Below are 21,573 nucleotides of genomic sequence, written 5' to 3' on the forward strand. Positions count from 1 at the left end.
TAATCAAGTTAATGGTCAGGATTCTTAACCATGAACAATTTAACTTGATATTGTGCCTTTCAAACTGACAACAAATCAGCAAAATTCTACATTTTCTGCATGTTTTCCTTTAATTTAAGTAAATGTTTCTGACAATACAGTAGTGTATTAAGAGTATTTTCAAGGTTACCATGGAACTCTAAGAATCTGAATAGATGCTCTTCAGAGAAGCATGCCTGCAAGTAACAAAAATATATATTAAAAAAAATCATACATGATGAAAAATGTCAGCCTTCAGTTCAAAGCGTCTTATGTACTTCGCATATATAAGAAAGCCTTAATTGTTTCCATCAACAATGGTATTCTACCTCAATTCTTGCATTTGAACATATTCTAGACAAGGGGTCGGGATCCTTTTTGGCCAAGGGAGCCATGAAAGCCACATATTTAAAATGTATTTTTCGTGAAAGCCATAAAATATGTTTTAACACTGAATACAACTAAATGTGTGCATTTTTAAGCAAGAACAACAATTTTACAATCGAAGAAAGTCTTTGAATGTATTCTTTTTAATAACATTGTTATACTTTCTTACCATTAATGTGACTTCTGGTGCTGCAGGTTTTGCACCATACTCCGAATCTTTCTTTTCGCCAATTTCGTCAAAAGGGTTGGCTCTGCAGAATTAGTTAGCTGACTATTTGGCTAAAGGTGGTAATTTCACTTCTTGACATCTCAATGACCCAGATAGGCTACCGCTTTTTCCAGTACTAATCATAATTTTGGTGTCTGACCTGTAAAATATTGGAAGGACAGCTGGCATTGGCTGTGGCCCAACTGCATTGTGGTAGAAAATGTATTAAAATGAATAAGAAAGTTTTATATTTTGAATGTTTTTAAAACTGATTTCTGTAATGTTTTACTTTAAAATGTCAGCGAAAAAAATAAAAAATAATGTTATCGTGTTAAGAAACGTTTGAGAGCCAGATGCTGTCATCAGAAGAGCCACATTTGGCTCCCGAGCCATAGGTTCCCTACCCCTGTTACCCTTTCAACCTTGTGGGTTTTGGCTGTAAGCACATTCATTTAGCCAGATTTGAATGTAAGTAACTAAGAATTCCGGGACTTGAGTTGCAAGGTGAATAAAATGTTTACCCATTGGACTTCTTCTGGGGTAAGCAATCAAAAGACCACATCAAAATTCATCTACGTATTTTCTGCCATCAACCAGTCCAGCGTGTACCTCGGCTCCCGGCCAAGGACAGCTGGGATAGGCGAACCCGCGAACCTTGTGAGGACCAGCGGTATAGAGAAAGGATGGATGGATGGATTTTCTGACATAGGTCAAATGTTGTGGTACTCATGATGCTAAAAAGTGAAGCTGATCTGATGAATCTTCTATTGTGACAATAATGAACCTTGATTACAGTGCATTATTCTTGTTTGAAGAGCTGCAATGCGAGAATTCACACACACGCAGACATACACGCAGACACACGAGTAAACAATATTACTAATGCTACCGCACCAAGTGAAAATGTACTTGTCCTATTTACATTTATATCAAATGCGCTACAGTAACATTGTGACAGAGGAAGTCAAACATCACATCAGTGCTATGCATTCCAAATGGCATTCAGGCAGTGAAATTGAGCTTGAAGAGGACAGTCTGAGGCGTGGTGACATCTGCCACGGCTAGTTCCTGTCCGTCCGACAAGCCCAGCTCTGCATGACAGGACAAGAAAGAAAAAAAAATACAGTTATGGATGTCGGCAGCTCAAGGACAGAGAAGTCTTGTAGTTTGCTACCTTTTAAGGTTTTGCAGAGGTTTGGCCTGGTTCGTTCTTCGATTGACTTAACAGACTGGAATTAAAAGCAAATCTGTGTTTTTCATGACGTTTTCAGTAATACACAGACATTTTGAAAACAACATGCTGAGTTCTGCCATTACATTACCTGCAGATAGAGTGTCTTATTTTTGCCCTCCAGAGTTGTAGTGATAGCTGGAGATTTCATTTGTCTGGAAATAATAATAACATTAAGTCAGACACTTTTCAGCAACTTTGAGTTGAGTTTTTACCAAGCAGGACTGTTTGGTTTAAACTTTTGGTTTTGGTTTTAACTGTTTCTGGATACCGCAATGAACCAACTAGAACTGTATTGCTTGGTAGAATTGCAGCTTTTCTGGAAAAGTGTTACTCACAAGGAGGCATTCTCTGTCAGGTACGCTAAAACCTCCTGTAGTTTTGCAGAAGGTGGGAACTGGAGGTCTTGAGGCACCTGACTGCACGCTGAACAGTTATCCTGCCCATCAAAAAGACAAAGGATGAGGTTATTGGCTGTGTAGAATGTCCTTTCAGAGAAGATGTAATTGATTTCTTGTAATTGATAAAACAAACCAACATACTGGATGTTGTTGAAGTACTTGGAAATATATTGTTGTTTAAAGTTACGGAAATTAAATGCCACAAATCTCTAACTGGAATACAATGCATTACAGATACTTTTTTTTGTGTGCAACAAACCTTTCGTTCCGCTTCAAAACTGTAAGTATAGAGTCCATCCACGTCATTGAAGACCAGGTAATTATTTAAAGGAATATATGCACTGCAAAAGCAAAAAGAGGTAAGCCAAGTGCAATTGCCAAAGCAGCAGAGTTAATTCAATAATTTCAAACATGCATCTGCTACCAACCTTGTAGCAATTTTAAAAACTTCACTTGCACAAGCAGCTGAGGGGAACAAACAAAGAAAAAGAGCAATGAATGACAGCAAAACAAGACTGAGGAACTAATCCCTCCTCTTTTTGTAAAACCGCAAGGCATTTTCAAAAGAACCATGTTAGCCTTTTATTTGCACTTCTTATCACTGACGGGTGATGCCATTGTGTTGCCTGCTTGTGATTCTGCTGATACACGTAATTCACTGGGTATAAATATAAATCATCACATCAGTGGGTCAAAGTGGCTTGTTGAACATCTGTGTTCTGGGCACCGAAAGAAGAATACTCAAGATTTTCTAACCTATAATCTGCTTCTCTGGATGCATAATGACCAGGTAATCAACAGACCAATGGAGACACACATGTAGGCTTTGCCTCCTCCAACAAAACCTGTCTATGTACTCAGCAGTCAGCAATGAACAGTGACTTGGCTGGTCCACAAATACAGGCGGTGATAAATGCCACCGTTGACAACAGCAGACACTATCCCCGTTATTACAAACCAGTGTACAAAATTATCATTATTATTATAAGCTGTTATAAAAGAAGGATAAAGTAAAAATAAAATGGGTACCGGTAAAATATATTATCTCTGCAAAGTGAAGATGAAAGTGATGAATAAGGTAAAGGCACAATGCAAAATGAAAATAACAAATACAAACGAACATTTCCAATCTGCCTCAGCAAAAGTTACATACCAGCAATAACGGCATTAGTCGATGCCACGGCAGGAATGATCCGCTTCACAACACCTGCAACAGAAAGTATCACAAAAAAAATGCAAAATGCTGTCCATTCTGATGAAAAGTCCAAAAGAAACCAAACATAATGTATTTCATTCATTGTCCAAACCTTGAGTGAGTCTGTATGTGACTCCTGTGATGTTGAACTGTGCGGCTCGCTCTAGTGCTCGGTCAAACACCCACTGGATGTGCTCGGGATTGTCTCCGTCTAAACTTGTTTCTACAGGGTGAGAAGCAAGGATTCTTCACGGTCAAGAATCACAAGAAGACAGATAAAGATAGCTGGTTTATACAGCATATAACACAAACATTGCTCAATTTACCTCCAAATGGCTTTTCTTTCGGCCACTGCAACATTCTGGCATATTCAATGCAATGTTCAGGGAGCCTTGGCATGGACGCAATGGTGCACATTGGAAAATGAGTCTGTGTATTGTAAAGTGACAAGGTGAAAGTCTTCAAAACACATACTGGGTGCCAAGAGTGCAAACTGGCTCACATGCCACTGGCAAAGCCCGTTTACTTTAGATGCTTTTCTGCATCACCTTGTGATCTGAATTAGTTTTTGGCTTCTTATGCTTTCACTGAAGTTTCAACCCTCCCATTTCCACAGGGAAACCGCTGTATTCAGCTGCCCTTCTTTACCGCAGTCCTCCCATTTGAGCAGTTTCACATATTTTTCCAGTATTTTAACTTACAGTATATAAAGAAAAAAAATCTCCGGCAAGATCACAGTAATACATCCTATAGCTGGTAAAGTCAGGCCTTCAAAATAATAGAAGCGCACCAGTAAAATACCACGGTTATACCAGCACCCCTCCCTTGCAAAATTTTGTCTTGCTTCGGGAGGAGGGGGGGGTTCATTTTCGATTATTTTTCCAAGACATTTGTCATATTTTATGACGCAAATGTTGACAGGTATGTTTCTATCACTGGAAAATCCACTTCTGGCTCCAAAATAGGTAAGAGAACAGACAAGTTCTTTCAGAATAATGACAAGTACAATTCAATAACACTTGCACGCAAGGAGACAACTCAATACAACCTGAACAGACAGAAAATGTCTAACCTCTCATGCATAAATGTTAGTTAAAATAGGAAACAACAAATGCCAGGGGAGGGGTGATCTCCTCCTCCTGTGAGGGACAGAGACGGTGAAGGGTAGACTCAAATGCTCAGACACCCAAGGCTAGCTGAATCAGGAGTCGAGCATATGGAGGACGTATACACAAAGGACTCTGTTAGAACATACCATCATATGCTGGCATCTGAAGAAGGTCATATGACATGACAGAATACAAGGAAAGCGACTAATAAAGCACATCTGTTTCACTATAAGGAATCGTTTTATGCAAAAGTGCAAATATAACATTTTCTATTACCCTAATCAAATTCTACTTTTGTTGAGGTCAAAATCCAATTAAAAACTTGATAGATGTCAAAGCTTCGAGTAAAACTAGTAAATGAGCGTGAGCATTACCTGCGGGGGGTACAGCTCCAGTGTGCAGTCGATGCACGCCGTCATGCCTGGCAAAATGACACGAGCATTTCCTTTAAAGCCTTCCGTACCGCCGTCAATAAGGGGGATGATGGAGCTGGGATCTAGTATTCCATCTTCATAGCTCAGAAGCGATATCTATACAACGCACCAAAAGTTCAATTTAGCTAAATTTCAACTTGCTAAACTAGACAAGCATCTGGTGAATGCTATGTAGCTTCCTACCAGCATGCCGTTCATCCATCGCCTGGCGATGATGGAGTCCAGCCCACAGACAATAATGTGGAACTCTGTAGTCAGACAAAAAGACTCACAATACAGTCTGAGCTGTTTAAACACACTGATGCAGTTATCTCATCAGAAATAGAAACTTACGCCTGTAGAAAGACTCGTCAAAGTCCTGAATTTTTTTTAAGTGACTGAACGACAAATTGATAAGGAATTAAAACCACTGTCATGTTATTTAATCAAACATAAACTCTTGTCACATAGACTGACGTTGCTCCAAAAAGATACGGGACAACTTTACATCCAGGGATGCGACTGTTAATGAAGTCGGCAGCCACTTCTGCTTTTGGTCGTCCAACATCTTTAGGTCTGATGAGAGAAGTCAAGACAGATGAAAACAAAATCTATGTATAGCAATGAGGAAAAACAAGTTTCACCTGGTAGGGTGCTGACAAAAACATGCACTGCTAGTGCTTTGAGTCAAACTTATCTGAACAATTATCCATCAGATTTGATTTAAAAATAAATAAATATATTGCGCTGAGGTACAGCAATCATACATTAACTAAGGGATTGTAGATTACCACAGTGTATCCCACAGAGATAGAACCTTCTGAATTTTCACATTCATTTCTATATACATGTGGATGCACAATAACATTGTCAAAGGTTCTCTAAGTCATAGTTTAAAACATGCTTTGAAAAATGTACAATAAGGAACATTATATAAATATGTAGGGCTGCAACTAATGATTACTTTCTTAATCAATTAATCTGAAGCATGTTGTTTTCATTAATCGAGTAATCAGTTATGCCCTAGACCAGAGGTCAGCAACTCTCCAGAGCCATGTGCTGCTCTTCTGCATCTTTGATGTGGCTCCCTTCGCAATGCTCCAAGATTTTTTTAACACCTGAGTGGGGTAAATACGCATTTTTGGAAAAGGTTTAAAATATCCGACTTTCTGTAAGATCGTAAATGCATCATGGCTGAGTTCTGACTAGGGGAAGCCAGTGTTTGCCTGCCTGCCTGCCTTTGAAGCATGAGAGAGATGTCTTTTCCCCCCGCGGTAATGTCACCTTAAATATATCCCCCCCAAAAAAGAAGAACAAAAATAAGAGTTTTTTATTCTGCTCGGGCATATTGCTTTGTTTTCTCTGCCAGTGATGCTGGCTTACATATACAGTATGTTTGATATGTGGTGAGAAACAACAAAAAAATGTTGAAAGACATTTTCAAAACAAGCACCCAAAGTAGTTATTCATTTCAAAGTTCCCCTACACGTGCAACAGTGGTCATCCCTGCAGTCCAGCCATGCACACGCCAGGCTCGAAACCGCGACAACATACACTGCCGGTCAAAAGTTTTAGAACACCCCATTTTTTCCAGTTATTTATTGAAATTCAAGTCGTTCAAGTCCAATTAATAGCTTGAAATGGTCCAAAGGCAAGTGGTGAAGTGCCTGAAGTAAAAAAAAAAAAAAAAAAAGGATAAGGTTACCCAAAACTGAAAAATGTGTATTTCAGAATTATCCAAAAAGGCCTGTTTCGGGGACCACAAAATTGGTCAACAATTTAAAGCTGTTCTGCAGAAATGAAAGTTGATCAAGCCTTGGCAGTTGATGCAACTAATTCCTACAGGTGTTCTAAGTTCTGGAGTTATTACTACCTCCTCTGTCTGCATAAAAACAGTGTTCACAACACGCTGTGGTACCCTCGTGAACATCAGTTGAACAACATTATACTGGAGAAAGTAATTTGTTGCTACAAAAATGGCAAAAAAAGGGAATTAAGAATAGAAGAGAGATAGACCATCTTAACACTTAAGAATGTCGCTCTAAATACTTCTTGCCCATTACCTGACAAATTACAAGAGAGGGCAAATTCTTCAGCGGTCTTTCTCACACTTCAGCCTCCACGTCAAAGTTCCTGAGAGTGAACAAGGTCAAGATGCTCCAGGATTGGCCCGCCCCATCACCAGATATAAACATAATTGAGCATGTTTGGGGTCAGATGAAGGAGGAGGTTTGGAAGATGAAACCAAAGAACTGTGATTAAGTCTGGGAGTCGTGCAAGACTGCTTTCTTTGCCATTCCAGATGATTGACGTTATTTGAGTCATTGCGGAGACATGGATGGACTCCTCCAAGCTCATGGGAGTCATACACAATTTGAATTCTTCTTACCAAGGCACCCTGACTTTATGTTGTGTTTTGTGTTTTCAGGGAAAATATAATTTATTATATTATTACATTATTTTGGTATGCGACAAGACTTTTGTCCTAGCACAATATGACCTGTCTGCCCTAATTCAATGATAAAACTCAATGAATAACACAGGACTTTATTTTGCTAAAATAAGCACAATCTTGAGGCTTTTGCCTTTTATATAAGCTATTTCTGGTCACCTAAAAGTTATTATTTATTGTTCCTACGAGCTGGATAAGCGACAAGACTTGTCAGGCACTGTTCTTATGTTTCTTGTATTCTGTTGTAAAAAAGATAAAATTAAGATTAAAACTTTTACAAGTTTATAAGCTATTATGTTTTGCGTCTCCAGACAATTTTTCTTTAGTAGGCGAGGAGGTTAAATTCCTCTTTTATAGTAAAGGTTGCCGACACCTTCCCGAGACCATCGGTAGGCAACCTGCGGCTCTTCAGCCTCCTTGTTGTGGCTCCTTTTGAACATGACAAAAGACTATTATTTATTAGTATAATTACACTAGGTCCCCAACTTATGAACACCCGACTAGCGAACATTCACGGATACGAACACACGCCGACTGGTCTATATTTTATTTTATTTTGCCTTGTAGTCGCTCAATCAGTATTTATACTGCTACTGTACATGCTTGACCAGTAGAGGGCACTGTGACACTGCTAATGGGACCAACAGAGGCAGCATTAGAGCTAATGGGACCAACAGAGGAAGAGTTAGACACTGGGGAGATAAGGCTAAACGGAAAGCTAAATTATACAACCCGGACAGAGCGTGTGATCAAAGTTTATGAAGAGTTAATAGGCCTGCTTAATTCTACACCACCCACAGAACACTACCTCTTTTAGAAGAGTCTAACGACGACGACGACTTGTCCTTTTTTTCAATAACTCCTCCTCCAACTCCACCACAACGATGTATGCTCGACCACTCCTCTTCAAAGGTAGATAACATTTATCATTACGTATTATTATATCATTTTTATTATTATTTTTTTCATTAATTATCCTCGTTTAATATTACTACTGCACCCAAACTCATATTTACATACATATACATATACTGTATATGTATACACGTACATGTAGTACCTATATCATTGGTAATATTACCTTTTCCCCTACTTAAGAACAATTCGACATAAGAAACGGTCGTCTGGAACCAATTGTGTTCGTAAGTTGGGGACCTAGTGTATCTATATATTATTTAAATTGGTTTATTTTATATCTTGTAGCTCAAAGTGAAACTTTAACATTGAATTTAAAAAAAAATGTTTCTAATTAAGCAATTGAAATATGCATCACATCTACGTCTCTGGCCCTTGCATTTACCTGTAGGCGGCTTCTTGAGTGTGCAATCCCCGCGGTACGTTAACCATGAATACTTTTTTAACAATGTATCAATATCGGCCTACAATACTGTGTGAAGAGCCCAAACATCGGGAAGATCAGCACTAAGTGTCAGCAACACAAGCCAAATTAAACAGATGAGAACACCAGAAACGCTTCTCAATTTATTTATTTCTTATTTTAAACTGCCTAGTTACAACTATAGTTTTTTGTTTTGTTTTTTTTAATTATATTCAAGAGGGCTACGTGTTCTTTTTAATTTTACATAAACTAATACCGGAAGGAATCAAATAGGCCTCGCAAACTGCACTTCTGTATGTTGCATTCTGCTGTTGTAACAGATAAATAAAAAAAATATAATAAATATTTAAAAAAATAAAACCTGTGTTACGTTTGCAGCTTCAGACTTTTTTTTTTTTTTTTAGTTTAAGAGAAGGCAAAAGGATTGTAAAGGTTGCAGACCCCTGCCCTAGATGAACCAAATCAACATGAACCAAACACAAACAGTGAAACAGTGGTTTGGTTATCAGAAAAGGGCCAAAAACGCCGATCACCGTTTTCCAAAGTCAAAGATGATGTGTGTGAATATCTTGTTTTGCCTAAAAAAACAAAATAATAGGTCTGCTTTCATGGATGACTAAAGAAATTAAAGGAAATATTCACATTTCAGAGACCGAAATCAGAAGATCGTTACATTTTAAAATAAAAAAAAAAACAACTACCACAAAAGCTGTCAATTAATTTGATAATCATCAATTAATTGCTGCAGCTCTATAAATATGCCACAATTGACAGAGATAACATGTATTCCCATGAGATCTCTATTACCATTATAAACATTGAAAATGTAAACCTTCTCCAAATAAAACAGTGACACATGTTGCATCCAAAATCTTGAAAAGATATAATTCAGTATTGGTAAGGCTCTAGCGTCAATCATATGGACTGTTCAAGTTGTCTTAGACGACATTCCGCCTCTCATCCGAGCAGGCTTCTTAAGTTCACACTCAATGACTAGGTGTTAAACCCTGCTCGGATGAGCGGCGAAACATCTTCTAAGACAACATGAACAGTCCAGTTGCAATCGATTCAATGCCCTGAGAAGTGTAACTGAAAAGGATATACCCTGATATTACTTATGAGCGTCCATACGTTTGAGTTTTTACCTACCTGAAAAGAAACTGCCTATTGAGGTTGGACATGTCAATAGTGTCCATGTCAACCACATGAATGAGGCGGAACCCAGACAGGGCCTACAATAACAACAATGAGCCTGTGTTAGACCATAGCTGTAAGGCCAGGTTGTTCGCTTTAAAACTATTTCTTACCAGATCTTTAAGCAATTCGCATCCAAGCCCGCCTGCACCGATCACCAAAATCTTGCAGGTCTCTAACAGGAACTGCAGAGACTGAGGAAACAGACGACCCAAGCGGGGATCCTTATGATAATGCATCGCTCAAACTTAACAATGTCCATTATAAAGTGTCACCTCTGTGCTGGGCTCAAAGTCAGGATGGGTGAACGGGCCAGGTCTCTCCAGGAACTTCCTCACGTGATTCCACCGGCCGTCCCAGTCGCAGGCGCCACCATCTACAGCCATTCTAGACACACAAGATACACTCACTTGCATTAGTACATCCTTGATATCTCAATAAGAGGGGTGTCATGAGACATTGACTTCGCGAGTTGAGACGATAGACAAGATTGGGTCTACGAGATGAGATTTTAACATTACTTTTAAGAAAAGTACAATGACAAAATATTTAAAAAATACGTGACTGTATATTGCAATCTACTGATTTAATTTTTACTATGTTAACTCTTCTGCACTCTGTGTGTATGCTACCGGACCCCTGCCTCCACCCACCAAGACAAGTATGACTAACAAAAGAGCTCACTACGTTCTATGGAACAAACATGCCAAGGCACGGACTGAACCCTCTTCCTACCTGTTTGGAGGGGAGAGACAAGGAAAACAGATACGCATGCACAAGGCAATATATTGAAGCTGGCAAAACTATTGTGTTTATTTTCATTTATTGTGTGGTTAATTTATTATTGTCCCAGGCCTAGTGCCCATGAGACATTTTAACCTCGCAAGATCTCTGAATCATTAGAGCATGTGTTCTAAAGGATGATCCACAACCTGCTAAATGTTAAGACAACACTCTTCATTAGGTACACCTTATTTGTGCACAAGGCTTTCATCAACATGAGTTTCCCAAATGCAGGAGACTGAATGACTATTGAATACATTTCTCATTGTTAAAAAGAGGCAGCAACAATATGGAGAAGTAGTGTTGCCTATATGGCGCCATGATCAGAACAGCCATGATCCAATTTCATTTCTGCATAACTTGATGGCATATTGCACTTCAGTACATTATTGCCAATATATAAAATATAACTCTTAGGATTAATAAATGCATGATGGTGTAATTTTATTTTCCAAACTAGTATTTGTCATAAATTGCGCTGGTTTTATGAAGATAAATCTCAGTTGATTGACTTGTTTACACCAAAAACATTGTTCAAAGTGACTTGTATCACATTTTAACCATGCCTGATGACTGGTTTAAACTTCAGAATGGACACCGTGTCAGTTCCCTAAAACAATTTGGCTACCTAAATATAATACATATAGAATATTAATTCCAGGATAAATATCTGTGTACCTAATAATGTGGTCAGTGGGTGTAACGGGGTGGGTATTGTATACCAAAATGGATTTGTTAAGAGCATAGCCTTAAACTGTGTTTAGTGATTAACAGTAAGACGGGCTTATTTAGTAATGTTCTTGATAAAATACAAAAATTTTCACGTCTCCTGGCCCAGCAGCAGCAGTGGCTGCGACGGCGGCGGATCACTGCGAAACGCAACCCTGCTGCCGGGCAGAGACCTTTCATTAGCTTTCGTCACTAACTTCTCAGTCAGGTCCTCTATTCGCCTTCTTTTCTTCTCCCTGGAAGAAAAAAGGTGAATAGATTTGAAGCATCCCGCGTCATGGCCAAACCGTGAGCGGTTTAACTACGATTAAATATCATTTCGTCCATTGAGACTTACGGCTCCTCGGCATCCGCCATACTTTCACGGTCCCATGTCCTCGAGTATGACGGGGGAAGGTAGCGAGCGTCAAAGCTGCGCAGCTCGACGCAGTTCCTGGGAAACGAAACTGGCAAGCTTTCGCTTGTTTTCAAAATAACGCACTATAGCCATTGTTGCGTCTCAAGATCGTCTAGATTTTTTTTACACCAAAACATCGATTTTTTTTAAACATTTTAATTATGTTTTAGACTGGTACTACTGTACTAAACTGTGAGCTCTGCAACGCAGCAGCAAAATTGACAACAAGCTGCCTAAACTCTCGCGAGAGTTTGGTTCACGTCATGTTGCTGTGGACGGAAACGTAAGTGATCAGCTGACTTGTCACATAGCAGCAGGCAGGCAGGCAGGCACTGTAATGTGTGTTGGGTGTCAGCCCCCGGCTACGCATTGAATTCATGGCAGCCAAAATGGAGCTAGCACCACTCAGACCGTGGGATGATTTCTTCCCCGGGACGGACCGCTTCGCCAAACCAGAGTTCGGAGACCTTACAAAGTGGAACAACAGAATAATCAGCAATTTAATGTACTACCAGACGAACTACTTCGCGTTGGCCTTGGTGGTGTTCCTCATCGTTGGGTTAGTACCGTGCAACTAGCTAAGAATTTAGCATGGGTGCTGTGATTTAATTAGCACTGCATAGTTTGCATCCACACCCATCGTGACTCACTTGCTATTCTTGTAGCAGCTATTGTGCCAACAGTCACCTCCCTACGGTTCATTTTGTAGCACCGTACAGTTAAGTGAGTTACAACGACAGTACATGCATTTTTTGGTGTTTTAGACACTCACGTTGATATTATTATGTGAATGCTGATAGTCAGATGTCCACTCTGGTATGTACTGTATAGTGTCATCTAGTCCAATGCTAAAATGTTACTAAATGTTTGAATAGCAGAGGATTCGACTCTGTCAGCACTCAATCGTGTTATTATATTTATTATTATTATTTAAATGTTTGAATTCTATGTTCTCACAGCCACTAGGGGGCACATTAACACAATATTTATTTACAAAGCACATCTCCACTCAGTGTGCTCATTTGTCATTAAATACAGGTGTCATGTTTGAAAAGAACACTTAAAAATAAAAAGAGGTGAAGCAAATATGCCTTGGTGAACTAGTTAACATCAGCTGGTGAGTTACCTGTTGGAGACCCCTGTGATAGATCTTAAAGCTGGACACACAATGTGTTTATGTTGAACTACTAAGACACACAGCTAGTGTTTTGAAGACAAGTCACAACTCTTATAATGATAACAAGAAAGCAAGATTGTTAAGTGATCATGTGATAGGCGCTTGTATCTCGCCCTTGGATCAAAAACGAGCTCGCTCACTGCCGCCACAGAGAGAGTCGAATGAGATTGAAACATGAGCGATCACACACGCTGGCACAGATAGGCTTAGCCTGTGACAAGCTGTCGTCAATTGACTCCACATCTTACAGATTATTTTTCATTCTCTCGATAATAAGAAACAAAGTGAACGTCAACACAAGATGGGCCTCTACTTTTATCTGGTCACACATGCGCAAGTGCCAACCGGGCGATTCCGGTGCATGTTTATCCAAATAAAACACAAACATTTTTAGGAAATTTTTAATTGTTTTCAGACTAGCTGTGGTCATTGTGTGGATATATGCTTTATGTACTGTATATCAATTCACACAATATATTAACATTGTTTTCAAGTTTAAAAAAAAACAACTAATTTTGAAGGTGTGGCTGCTTTTCTTTTATCATGGCGCTGTGCCACGATCAATTACAAAGACTGGTGTCCAAAATGTGGCCATTTTCGATCTGCAGCTCTTGTTTACACATATTATTAGATATTGCACAAATATTGCTTTGTCACTGATAACACCAAGCACCAATTCTTTATCCTTTTTGTAGGTTTGTGAACCCTTTTGGCATGTTTCTGGGAGGAACTGTGGTGACTCTGGTGTTCATGGGTTCTGTATGGGCAGGGGAGAATCAAGCCACCATCAAGAACTTCAAAAGGAAGAACCCCACTCTGTTTGTCATGGCTGTCATGGTCACCAGTTACTTCCTGCTGTCGCTGTGCGGTGGCATCATGGTCTTTATCTTCGGCATCACCTTCCCTTTACTGCGTAAGTCTTTACATGAAGAGTTTCTACTTTTTTTTTTTTTTTAGTTCCACTTGAACTGTCTTTGTTATATTTCATTATAGTCAGTGGTTCACTTCTGGAATGTCTTCTGGGACTCAGTAAATTAGATTTATTTCAGTCAGATGACCCCTTTCTCCAATATTTACTTCCAAATGTTCTCTGAAAGTGTACGCCATACTTGACCTTTTGCTGCACTAGCAACACATCAGGAAAATACTTAAGCAGTTAAGTGCTAATGACATGGTGACAAGAGTGGCGTGTCTATAAAATGCTGCAATGAACAATCACGGGCTGGTGAGTTGACTACCCTACAATTATACATTTGGTAGACAGAATGCATGTTTGTGACTGTCGCAAAGACAGTTTGTGACTGGTAGACACTGAACTGCGTGTTTGCAATTGTAGAGCAATAAGGGGAAAAACTAAGTGCAACTATATTCTGAAATACAAAATTGGGGGCAGAGTTTAGCAATGTGAAATTTTATTAATATTTGTGTTTAAAGCAACAGTATTAGTAATTTTAAGACATTGCTGACAGTACACTGGCTTCTAATAAGGATAATAGCATCTCAGTCATTACCACAGCAACCCCCACTAACCTGCTATTGTCTCCATAGTGTCATGCAAGTAGTATTGGTGGACTCCTCCTGTGTGTTGGTGATAATGTGTGCAGTGGATGCACAAGTGACCAATGATTGTCCGTCTGACTAAGTCACAGTCATTTTGCCCCTGTCTATTTGTGTTTACAATATAAAATGAAATTACACTGGACAACAATATGGGGATCCTCGGAGGCAAACAAATCCCAGTAATTATTTACTTCTGCGTTAAGCATGTGGAGACAATACATCTTACACAAAAAAAGTACACTCGAGGTGCATTCTATGTTTCAACACATGGTATTTTCTTTTTAAAGTGGAGTTTGCCAACACTGGCTTACCGGTGTTCTCATTGATGGGTGCAATGAGTCACTCAAGGAAGCATAACTGAGGTTTCTTTGTGGCCAAACAATTTCCAAACTCTCATTATGACTCGCTCAGCACATGTAGCAACACTTGCACATGTTCTCTTACTCCTCTCTGCCTACATTTAAATGTTGGAACAAAAGCTTTAACATGGCCGTGGAGACAGCTTGGTCACTTTCCCGGGGGCGAGCCTACCGCCGCCTGTGTTTACAGATCACTATGGTTTGTTGATGTGGACACAACCACATTTACTGACTGATGTCATGCCTTCAGTATCTGCCCCTTAGACTAACACCTGCATCTGTTTGTCTCTCTCAGTGTCACATTTTATTTCAAGAGAAGAGCATCTAAATATACTTGTTTTAACGTCTGAAAAATGTTATTTCCTGGTGCTGCTGTGAAGTCATCCTAATCCACGCCTCCCTGAGACTGCGCAACATGAAGAATCGATTGGAGAACAAGATGGAAGGTGTTGGGTTGAAGAAGACTCCTATGGGCATCATCATGGATCTCCTAGATCAGCAGGAGGAGCGAGTAAACAAGATTCAGGATTTCATCGAGAGCAAACTGAAGGAGTAGGATTGTAGCAAAGAGAGATCTTTTCCATCACCGTATATGTTACAATCTAGGTGTAATTTACCCTGACTATTCATAGAGAGTAGACATTTGTATGTTTTTGCCTCCCATCTTCTCCTTTTTGCTTTGTATACATGTATATGAAGACACTCCCTCGTACAGACACTTTGCATACTGTAAATCACAATTGACAGACAAAAAGCACCAAAGGTATTTTGCATGAACTCTTTCAGCATTCCCATGTTGAACATGTTAATAACCCACCACACGTACATTATGCCCTTGCTGACATTGCACTTTGTTCACACATAGCCTGGGTCTTTCCTCGACCAAAATAAGACATAATATCTAAATAAATCTTGAGTGCAATTGTAAAACTACAGTTTGTTTTCTTGAAAGTAAATCACATGCTTTTACCTTGCTACCTCATTATACGTGACGCAAGCTTTTATTTCTGAACCATATTTACCAAAAAAAAAAGTAAAATCCACAGCTTTCCTGAACAGAAAAACTTCCATCTTGTCACTCCAGGACCCTTATGAATACTGATCCAAGATCAGTATTCTGGTGTACATGTGTTGTCACTAATAGTCCTGTGTATAAATAGAATTACTTTTCACACAGCGTGACTATGTGCTGAAAGCACAGGCTGGCCTGAGCGCATCGCCTTTGATCGCTGCTATGCAAATGAAAAGGAATGGCACTTTAAGCTTTCTTCTACTATAGTATGTACTGTATATGTTTGCTGTAGGCATGTATTATATTTGTGACATGATTAAAATAACTTTAGGATGCACAAAATGACGAATTTAACAGAAATATTATCCTTGTTTTTTATTTGTCAATCGTGGATCAGTAACATCCTGTATCACTATTCTCCATTATAACAGAAACCTTTTCTATGTAAAAGAAACATGCTTGTATCTGTAGTGTTCCTTTTATACTGCTAACTCTTAAGCAGATGTTCCCTGAAGCTTTTCTCTCTCGCACACTGACTGCACATTTTGTGCATGAAGGCGGGTCGGAAGGTGACTGGATAGATGCTATGTTACGTTTTATGTCATCAATGTTTTATGTGATTTTTTTCAGTCATCAATAGTGATGATGTGATCGCAGAGTCAAAAATAAAACATGGTCGTATCCTATGCTATTAATAAAGTTAACCCAGTTCATGCTGTTTTCCTCTTCATTTTCAGTTTGTGTCGCATTCTTGTTTGTTCACAAAACATCATTTTAATTCAATATTATTTATGAAATTTCCCAGAAAAAGTAATCCCAGATCATTTACAAAAGATTCACTCCAGATTTTGATGCAGCCTTTTGGATTATGTTTTTGCAACGTTGCAAAGTCAACTGTATAATATAACTTGGATCAACATTTTGGTCAGGCGTGTGTTTTCCGGGGTTTTTTAACCTTCGGGCTACTGGTACAAACTGTTTCCTGTTGAAATATATACGATTTACCCACAGGGCAATGTGGAATTGTTTTGAAATTACAGACTTAACACAAATCCATCCATCCATGAATTCTCTATGCCGTTTCTCATTAGGGTCGCGGGGGTATGCTGGACCCTGAACACAAATCCTCCAGCATTTAATAAATATTCATTGAAGCCTTCTTAGCACGAGGTGCGGAAAATGAACATAAAACAGTTACCTCCCCTCTCAATAAACACACTCTTCTTCAGAGGAAGAAATAATGAGAGCCGTGATGCATTTTGTGTAAAACATACAACATACTGTGGTAGGTCAAACACCACCGTGGAAAAACAACCAGGCGTTAAATCTGTGATAAACATGTGGTTCCGTGTCACTGTGCGCAGTTCATTTCCAATGCAGCTGAACAGAAATGTTCAAATACAGTACAAACACACATGGTAATATATCACAGGCTCAGATGAGACTTGTTTCACTTGATTCCAATGCTTTAGGGAGCGGCACCTGCAAACAACAAGAAAGGAATTAATTTGAATGAAGGTATGCTTGGCGTTCTGTTCATTAGTGATAAGGCTGTATAACTACACTTTTAAAGGTGTGTGGTTTAATACATTAAACATAAGATGCAGATGTCCAAAAACATGTATAACATGTGAATGCTTGTCTGTGTCAGTGTCAGTCCTCTTTAACTCGCCTTTCATCCCAGCTGGTATAGGTTCCATCTCCCTAAGACCTTGAACAGGATACGATGATGTATATAAAGTTAATCCACTGGGAAGCCCTATGGGGGGGCTATGCTATGCCACATTTGTGCCTGAGCTCTTAAGATCTTTGCACATCGTCAGTGTTGATTACTTTCAAAATGCAGTATAGTTTTGTATTACTATTTCCTGGCATTGGAAAATACTTATTTATAGCATTCCCGTCCGCATTACTTTTGAGCAACTTTTATCAAAACAACGTTAATATACCAATGGCAGTTAACAACAGACTGCAGTGACGCTGATCTTAAATGGCTTACTTTCTATTGATGCTTTTTAACAAAATAAACTTTTTGTTATATATAGGTAAGGGATTTAAATAAAACAACTACATTACGTGCTCATTCTGCGTTTTCAACACCTGTCCAAATGAACTCATAACAAACTATCATTAACAAACAACTACTGTATCACTAACTTACTTAACAGACGTACTGACAGGTCACCAATGTCTAACTATTTCCTTCAGTGATGCCCAGTAGTGACTGAAAAGCTAGCCAATGACAATGCAGAAATCGGAGATGAAAAAAAAACAACAATTCACTGCAAGAGGTGTAATATATACCAACCGAGTTACCGGAATCATGGAACATGTTTAAATGCCAGCTGGATGCTTTTTATACAGTATACTCCAAAAAGTGGACATGCCTGGTCACCACAAGGTTAAAATGCAGTGTAACTCCCCTTACTGAGGTTATAGCGGGTATGATAATACAGATATGTTGTTAGTAATACTTACAGTAAATGTTACGTTACTGTAATTTCCCTGTTGAAAGTGTGCTCACCATACAGTAGATACACTGCGGAGGTGAGAGGTAATCAGGCATATATGCTTTTGGGAAAATCTGCAGGCCCTGTGGGACCCCCATATCAACGGAGATGGACCTCTTAAAATGAAGGTGTTTGGATCATTGAAAGGCCCCTGCCTGGACAGACAGACTAATTTGGATTGTTAATCACCGAGCACAATTCCATACTTACGGGTTTAAGATAAGCCACGTTGCTCTTCTTGATCTCATTGAGCAGTGCATCACGAGGGGTTACATCAACCTTTGGAGGCACTCGTCTACGAGGGACGGGTTTCAGCGTCTTGATCACATCGCTCAGGTTTGCTCTTTCATCCGGCGTCCCTTGTGTGCCTGTGTTCTTTACTTTGGGAGTCTTCCTCAGTTGGAAACTTGCTCTATCTGGTCTACTGGCATCCCTTCGGTCTAACTCTAGAAGAGGGTTGCGTTTCTTGGGAGTTCTTTTCAGCTGAACATCCCTCAGTGGGTTTTGGGGTTCAGCACTGGATTGTCTGGGAATGCTGTTGTGTTTAAGCTGCTTCTGGGGCTGTGGAGGTTCTTCTTCTGCAGGAGGGACGGTGTTCAGTTCTGGAGGTGTTGCGACAAGCCCATGCTTCTGCAGGAGTTCCAGAGGAGGTATATACCCCAACATTTCGAGTAAACCTGGAGGCAGGTTTAGACTGCTCTCGTACAACTGCATGACATCCCTCTGTTCCTTCAGTTGCTGCTGCTTCTGCTCTTCCTTTCTCAGTTGCCTCTGGCGGTCCAGATTCCTGGTTAAGAGATTGGTCACCACCATCCTTGGACCTGGCTGTTCAAAATGGTATCCCATCTTCAGGAGGGTGTTGTTGGCCTTGAGCAGACGTGAGATCTCCATTTCGGCGTGGTGACCCAGCATGTGCCTTTGGTTGTGAAATCGCAGCTCAGTGAGGGTCTCGTTAAATTGGAGGCAGCGGATGATGGCCACGATTCCCTTTCCTGTTATGAAGTTGGACTCGATGTTCAGAGTGGTGATGCTGCGGTTTTCACGCAACATGTTGGCCAGGTTGTACGCAATGTTTTCATCGACACCTGTGTTGGCGATGCTGAAGGTTTTCACATGTTTGTTCTTCTTCAAGGCGTTGACATAGTCCAGGAGCATCTCTTTGGGAATGTTTTCTATGTTGTTGAGGTTTACCTCTGTGACAGACGGGTTGTTGTTGCGGATCTTGTCAAGCGTTGACTCCAAGTTTGTCTCATTTCCTGAAGGTCGTGACGTCATTTTGATATTGTTCAGTGCCAGGTTGGGAATTTTTAATTTATTAATTTTTTTCTCCTCTTTCTCCTGGGGTTTATCATTGGATTCATTTGTCTTTGCATCGTCAAAGAGCTCAATAGGAGGCAAAGTATCTGTCGTTTCACTTTCTTCCTTGACTTCTGTTGCTCCATCTTTGTGGCTTCCTGTTTCCTTGACTGTGTCCACATCACGCTGCTCCATAATTTCATGTTTATTCTCGTTCACAGCTGGCTTCAACTCTTCTTTCTTGTATTTCTCATAAATCTCTTTGTCTGTTTCATTGCTCTCTTTAAACTCCTCAACAATTTCCTCAATTACTTCAATTATCTCCTCTCCTCCGGTACCATCTACGGCCGTCTCCTCAATTACTTCCTCAGTCACGCCATATACTTCATTGCGCTCATCTTCCACAGCATTTTCTTTTTCTTCAGCTTTCTGCCTCAATGTTTTCTGATGAAGACAATCAATGAGACCAATATCATTAGTACTGTGTCCTCCCAAGAGCCATTGTTATACTGGATGTACTCAAGTTGTTTCTAAGTCTGAGAGTCTGCGCTCTTACCTCACTGGGCAGCAGAGTAGCAGGCACTCTTTCTTCCTCAAGCATACGTTTGGACTCTTTTTCCCAGTAGAGGTAGCCGACCAAGGATCTGTGGTCAAAGGTTCCAGTCGGAGGCTTTTCTGTCTGGTCCTTCTGCCTCTGTCCAACTGGAACACTCTCATCTGGAGCAATGATAACATCCATTTCACTCTGGAGCTCCTTAAGCTCCTCAGGCGAAAGCATCGCAAGGAGTTCATCCTCATCAATGTCCTCTTCGTTGAGATCCTCTGTATCTCGATTGTTGGACATATTTGTGCTCTCAAATCAAAGTCTATCAAAGGAGGCAAAACACGTATGTCAGAACAGTGACACCGGACAGAGCAAACTGGCAAGCTTTTAACTAGCAGCTAAAGTTGCTTTGCTCCTCATGTGTAGTCTAAAATTAGAACCCTGTGAAGTGCATGGGAGATATTTATGGGACAAGTAGGGGGCCAAAGGCATGCTATCAGTCTGTTTTCAGCCCCTCCTTTCTGTTGGCCATTGGGATCTTTTGGGATAGCAGTTGCTTCAGGCAAATGAAAAGGGCAAGAATGACAGCAGCAGGTGGACAATTTTCTCAGGCCTGATGGGAACGAAACAGTAGTACAAAAAAAAATCAATACTGTAAACTACTGGTTCGTGTTGCAATCAGAAAATGAACTGCAAAGACTTCCTTAGCCTTTAATTGGGGTCTTTGTCTGAATTCAACTTTTACATGACATTCTAATTTACTGAGATGCACCCGTAGAGTAATCTCTCGTTTATTGCAGTTAATTGGTTCCAGACCCATCTGTGAAAAGTGAATTTCCGCAAAGGAGGATTCCTTATTTATAAATGGAATATTTTCAAAGTTAGAGCATAGAAAACCTGTTTACGTACAACCTTCTAAATATGTTTTTTAACATTATTAGAGCCACTTAGACATGAACTAACACCCTACAGTCACCTTTACAATCCTATTACCCAATATAGTAGACATAATAAGAGTGAATAAGCAATTTAAGATATAAATAAGACTCGTGCTCCTGTGTGTTGCTGTAAATGTGCTCCCCAGGGGAGCAGAATGAGTTCAGCGTTTCATCTTGCCTTGGTTTACGGCCGCAACAATAGCCCATGTTTTTATTATTATTATTATTTGTAGAGATGATTGTGTGTAATTCAAATCTGCAATAAAAGCCTGTTGTTCCGGCGATCAAGTCTGGTGATTCTGTGCCTCACCGAACATTACA

General features: G+C 39.8%; 3 protein-coding genes across 4 annotated transcripts; 1 reads left to right on the forward strand and 2 right to left on the reverse strand.

Annotated features, from left to right (window-relative positions):
• Positions 1-91: 91 nt before the first annotated feature.
• uba3 (ubiquitin-like modifier activating enzyme 3) lies at positions 92-12,028 on the reverse strand. Of its 2 annotated transcripts, none has more exons than XM_054784589.1 (18): positions 11,797-12,028; positions 11,633-11,695; positions 10,223-10,334; positions 10,061-10,141; positions 9,903-9,985; positions 5,458-5,538; positions 5,317-5,360; positions 5,167-5,231; positions 4,924-5,079; positions 3,767-3,869; positions 3,553-3,663; positions 3,399-3,452; positions 2,674-2,710; positions 2,505-2,586; positions 2,183-2,283; positions 1,936-1,999; positions 1,788-1,842; positions 92-1,704 (listed from the first exon to the last, which is right to left on the reverse strand). In XM_054784589.1, exons 1-18 carry the CDS (start codon positions 11,814-11,816, stop codon positions 1,616-1,618), a joined length of 1,401 nt encoding a protein of 466 aa, XP_054640564.1. In that variant the 5' UTR covers positions 11,817-12,028; the 3' UTR covers positions 92-1,615. The 2 variants fall into 2 exon arrangements, with proteins under 2 accessions (XP_054640564.1, XP_054640574.1); XM_054784599.1 differs by having other exon boundaries at positions 11,657-11,695; positions 11,797-12,023.
• A 119-nt stretch (positions 12,029-12,147) lies between these two features.
• On the forward strand, positions 12,148-16,677 carry LOC129186494 (PRA1 family protein 3-like). Its single transcript, XM_054784814.1, has 3 exons — positions 12,148-12,415; positions 13,729-13,946; positions 15,333-16,677. Exons 1-3 carry the CDS (start codon positions 12,234-12,236, stop codon positions 15,506-15,508), a joined length of 576 nt encoding a protein of 191 aa, XP_054640789.1. The 5' UTR covers positions 12,148-12,233; the 3' UTR covers positions 15,509-16,677.
• lmod3 (leiomodin 3 (fetal)) lies at positions 14,758-21,103 on the reverse strand. The gene is made up of 3 exons (XM_054784803.1): positions 20,327-21,103; positions 18,685-20,214; positions 14,758-17,446 (listed from the first exon to the last, which is right to left on the reverse strand). The coding sequence occupies exons 1-3, from the start codon at positions 20,612-20,614 to the stop codon at positions 17,399-17,401; spliced, it is 1,866 nt and encodes a 621-aa protein (XP_054640778.1). The 5' UTR covers positions 20,615-21,103; the 3' UTR covers positions 14,758-17,398.
• Between the last annotated feature and the right edge of the window lie 470 nt (positions 21,104-21,573).

Source organism: Dunckerocampus dactyliophorus, chromosome 1, assembly GCF_027744805.1.
Source record: "Dunckerocampus dactyliophorus isolate RoL2022-P2 chromosome 1, RoL_Ddac_1.1, whole genome shotgun sequence".
Lineage (NCBI taxonomy): Eukaryota > Metazoa > Chordata > Actinopteri > Syngnathiformes > Syngnathidae > Dunckerocampus > Dunckerocampus dactyliophorus.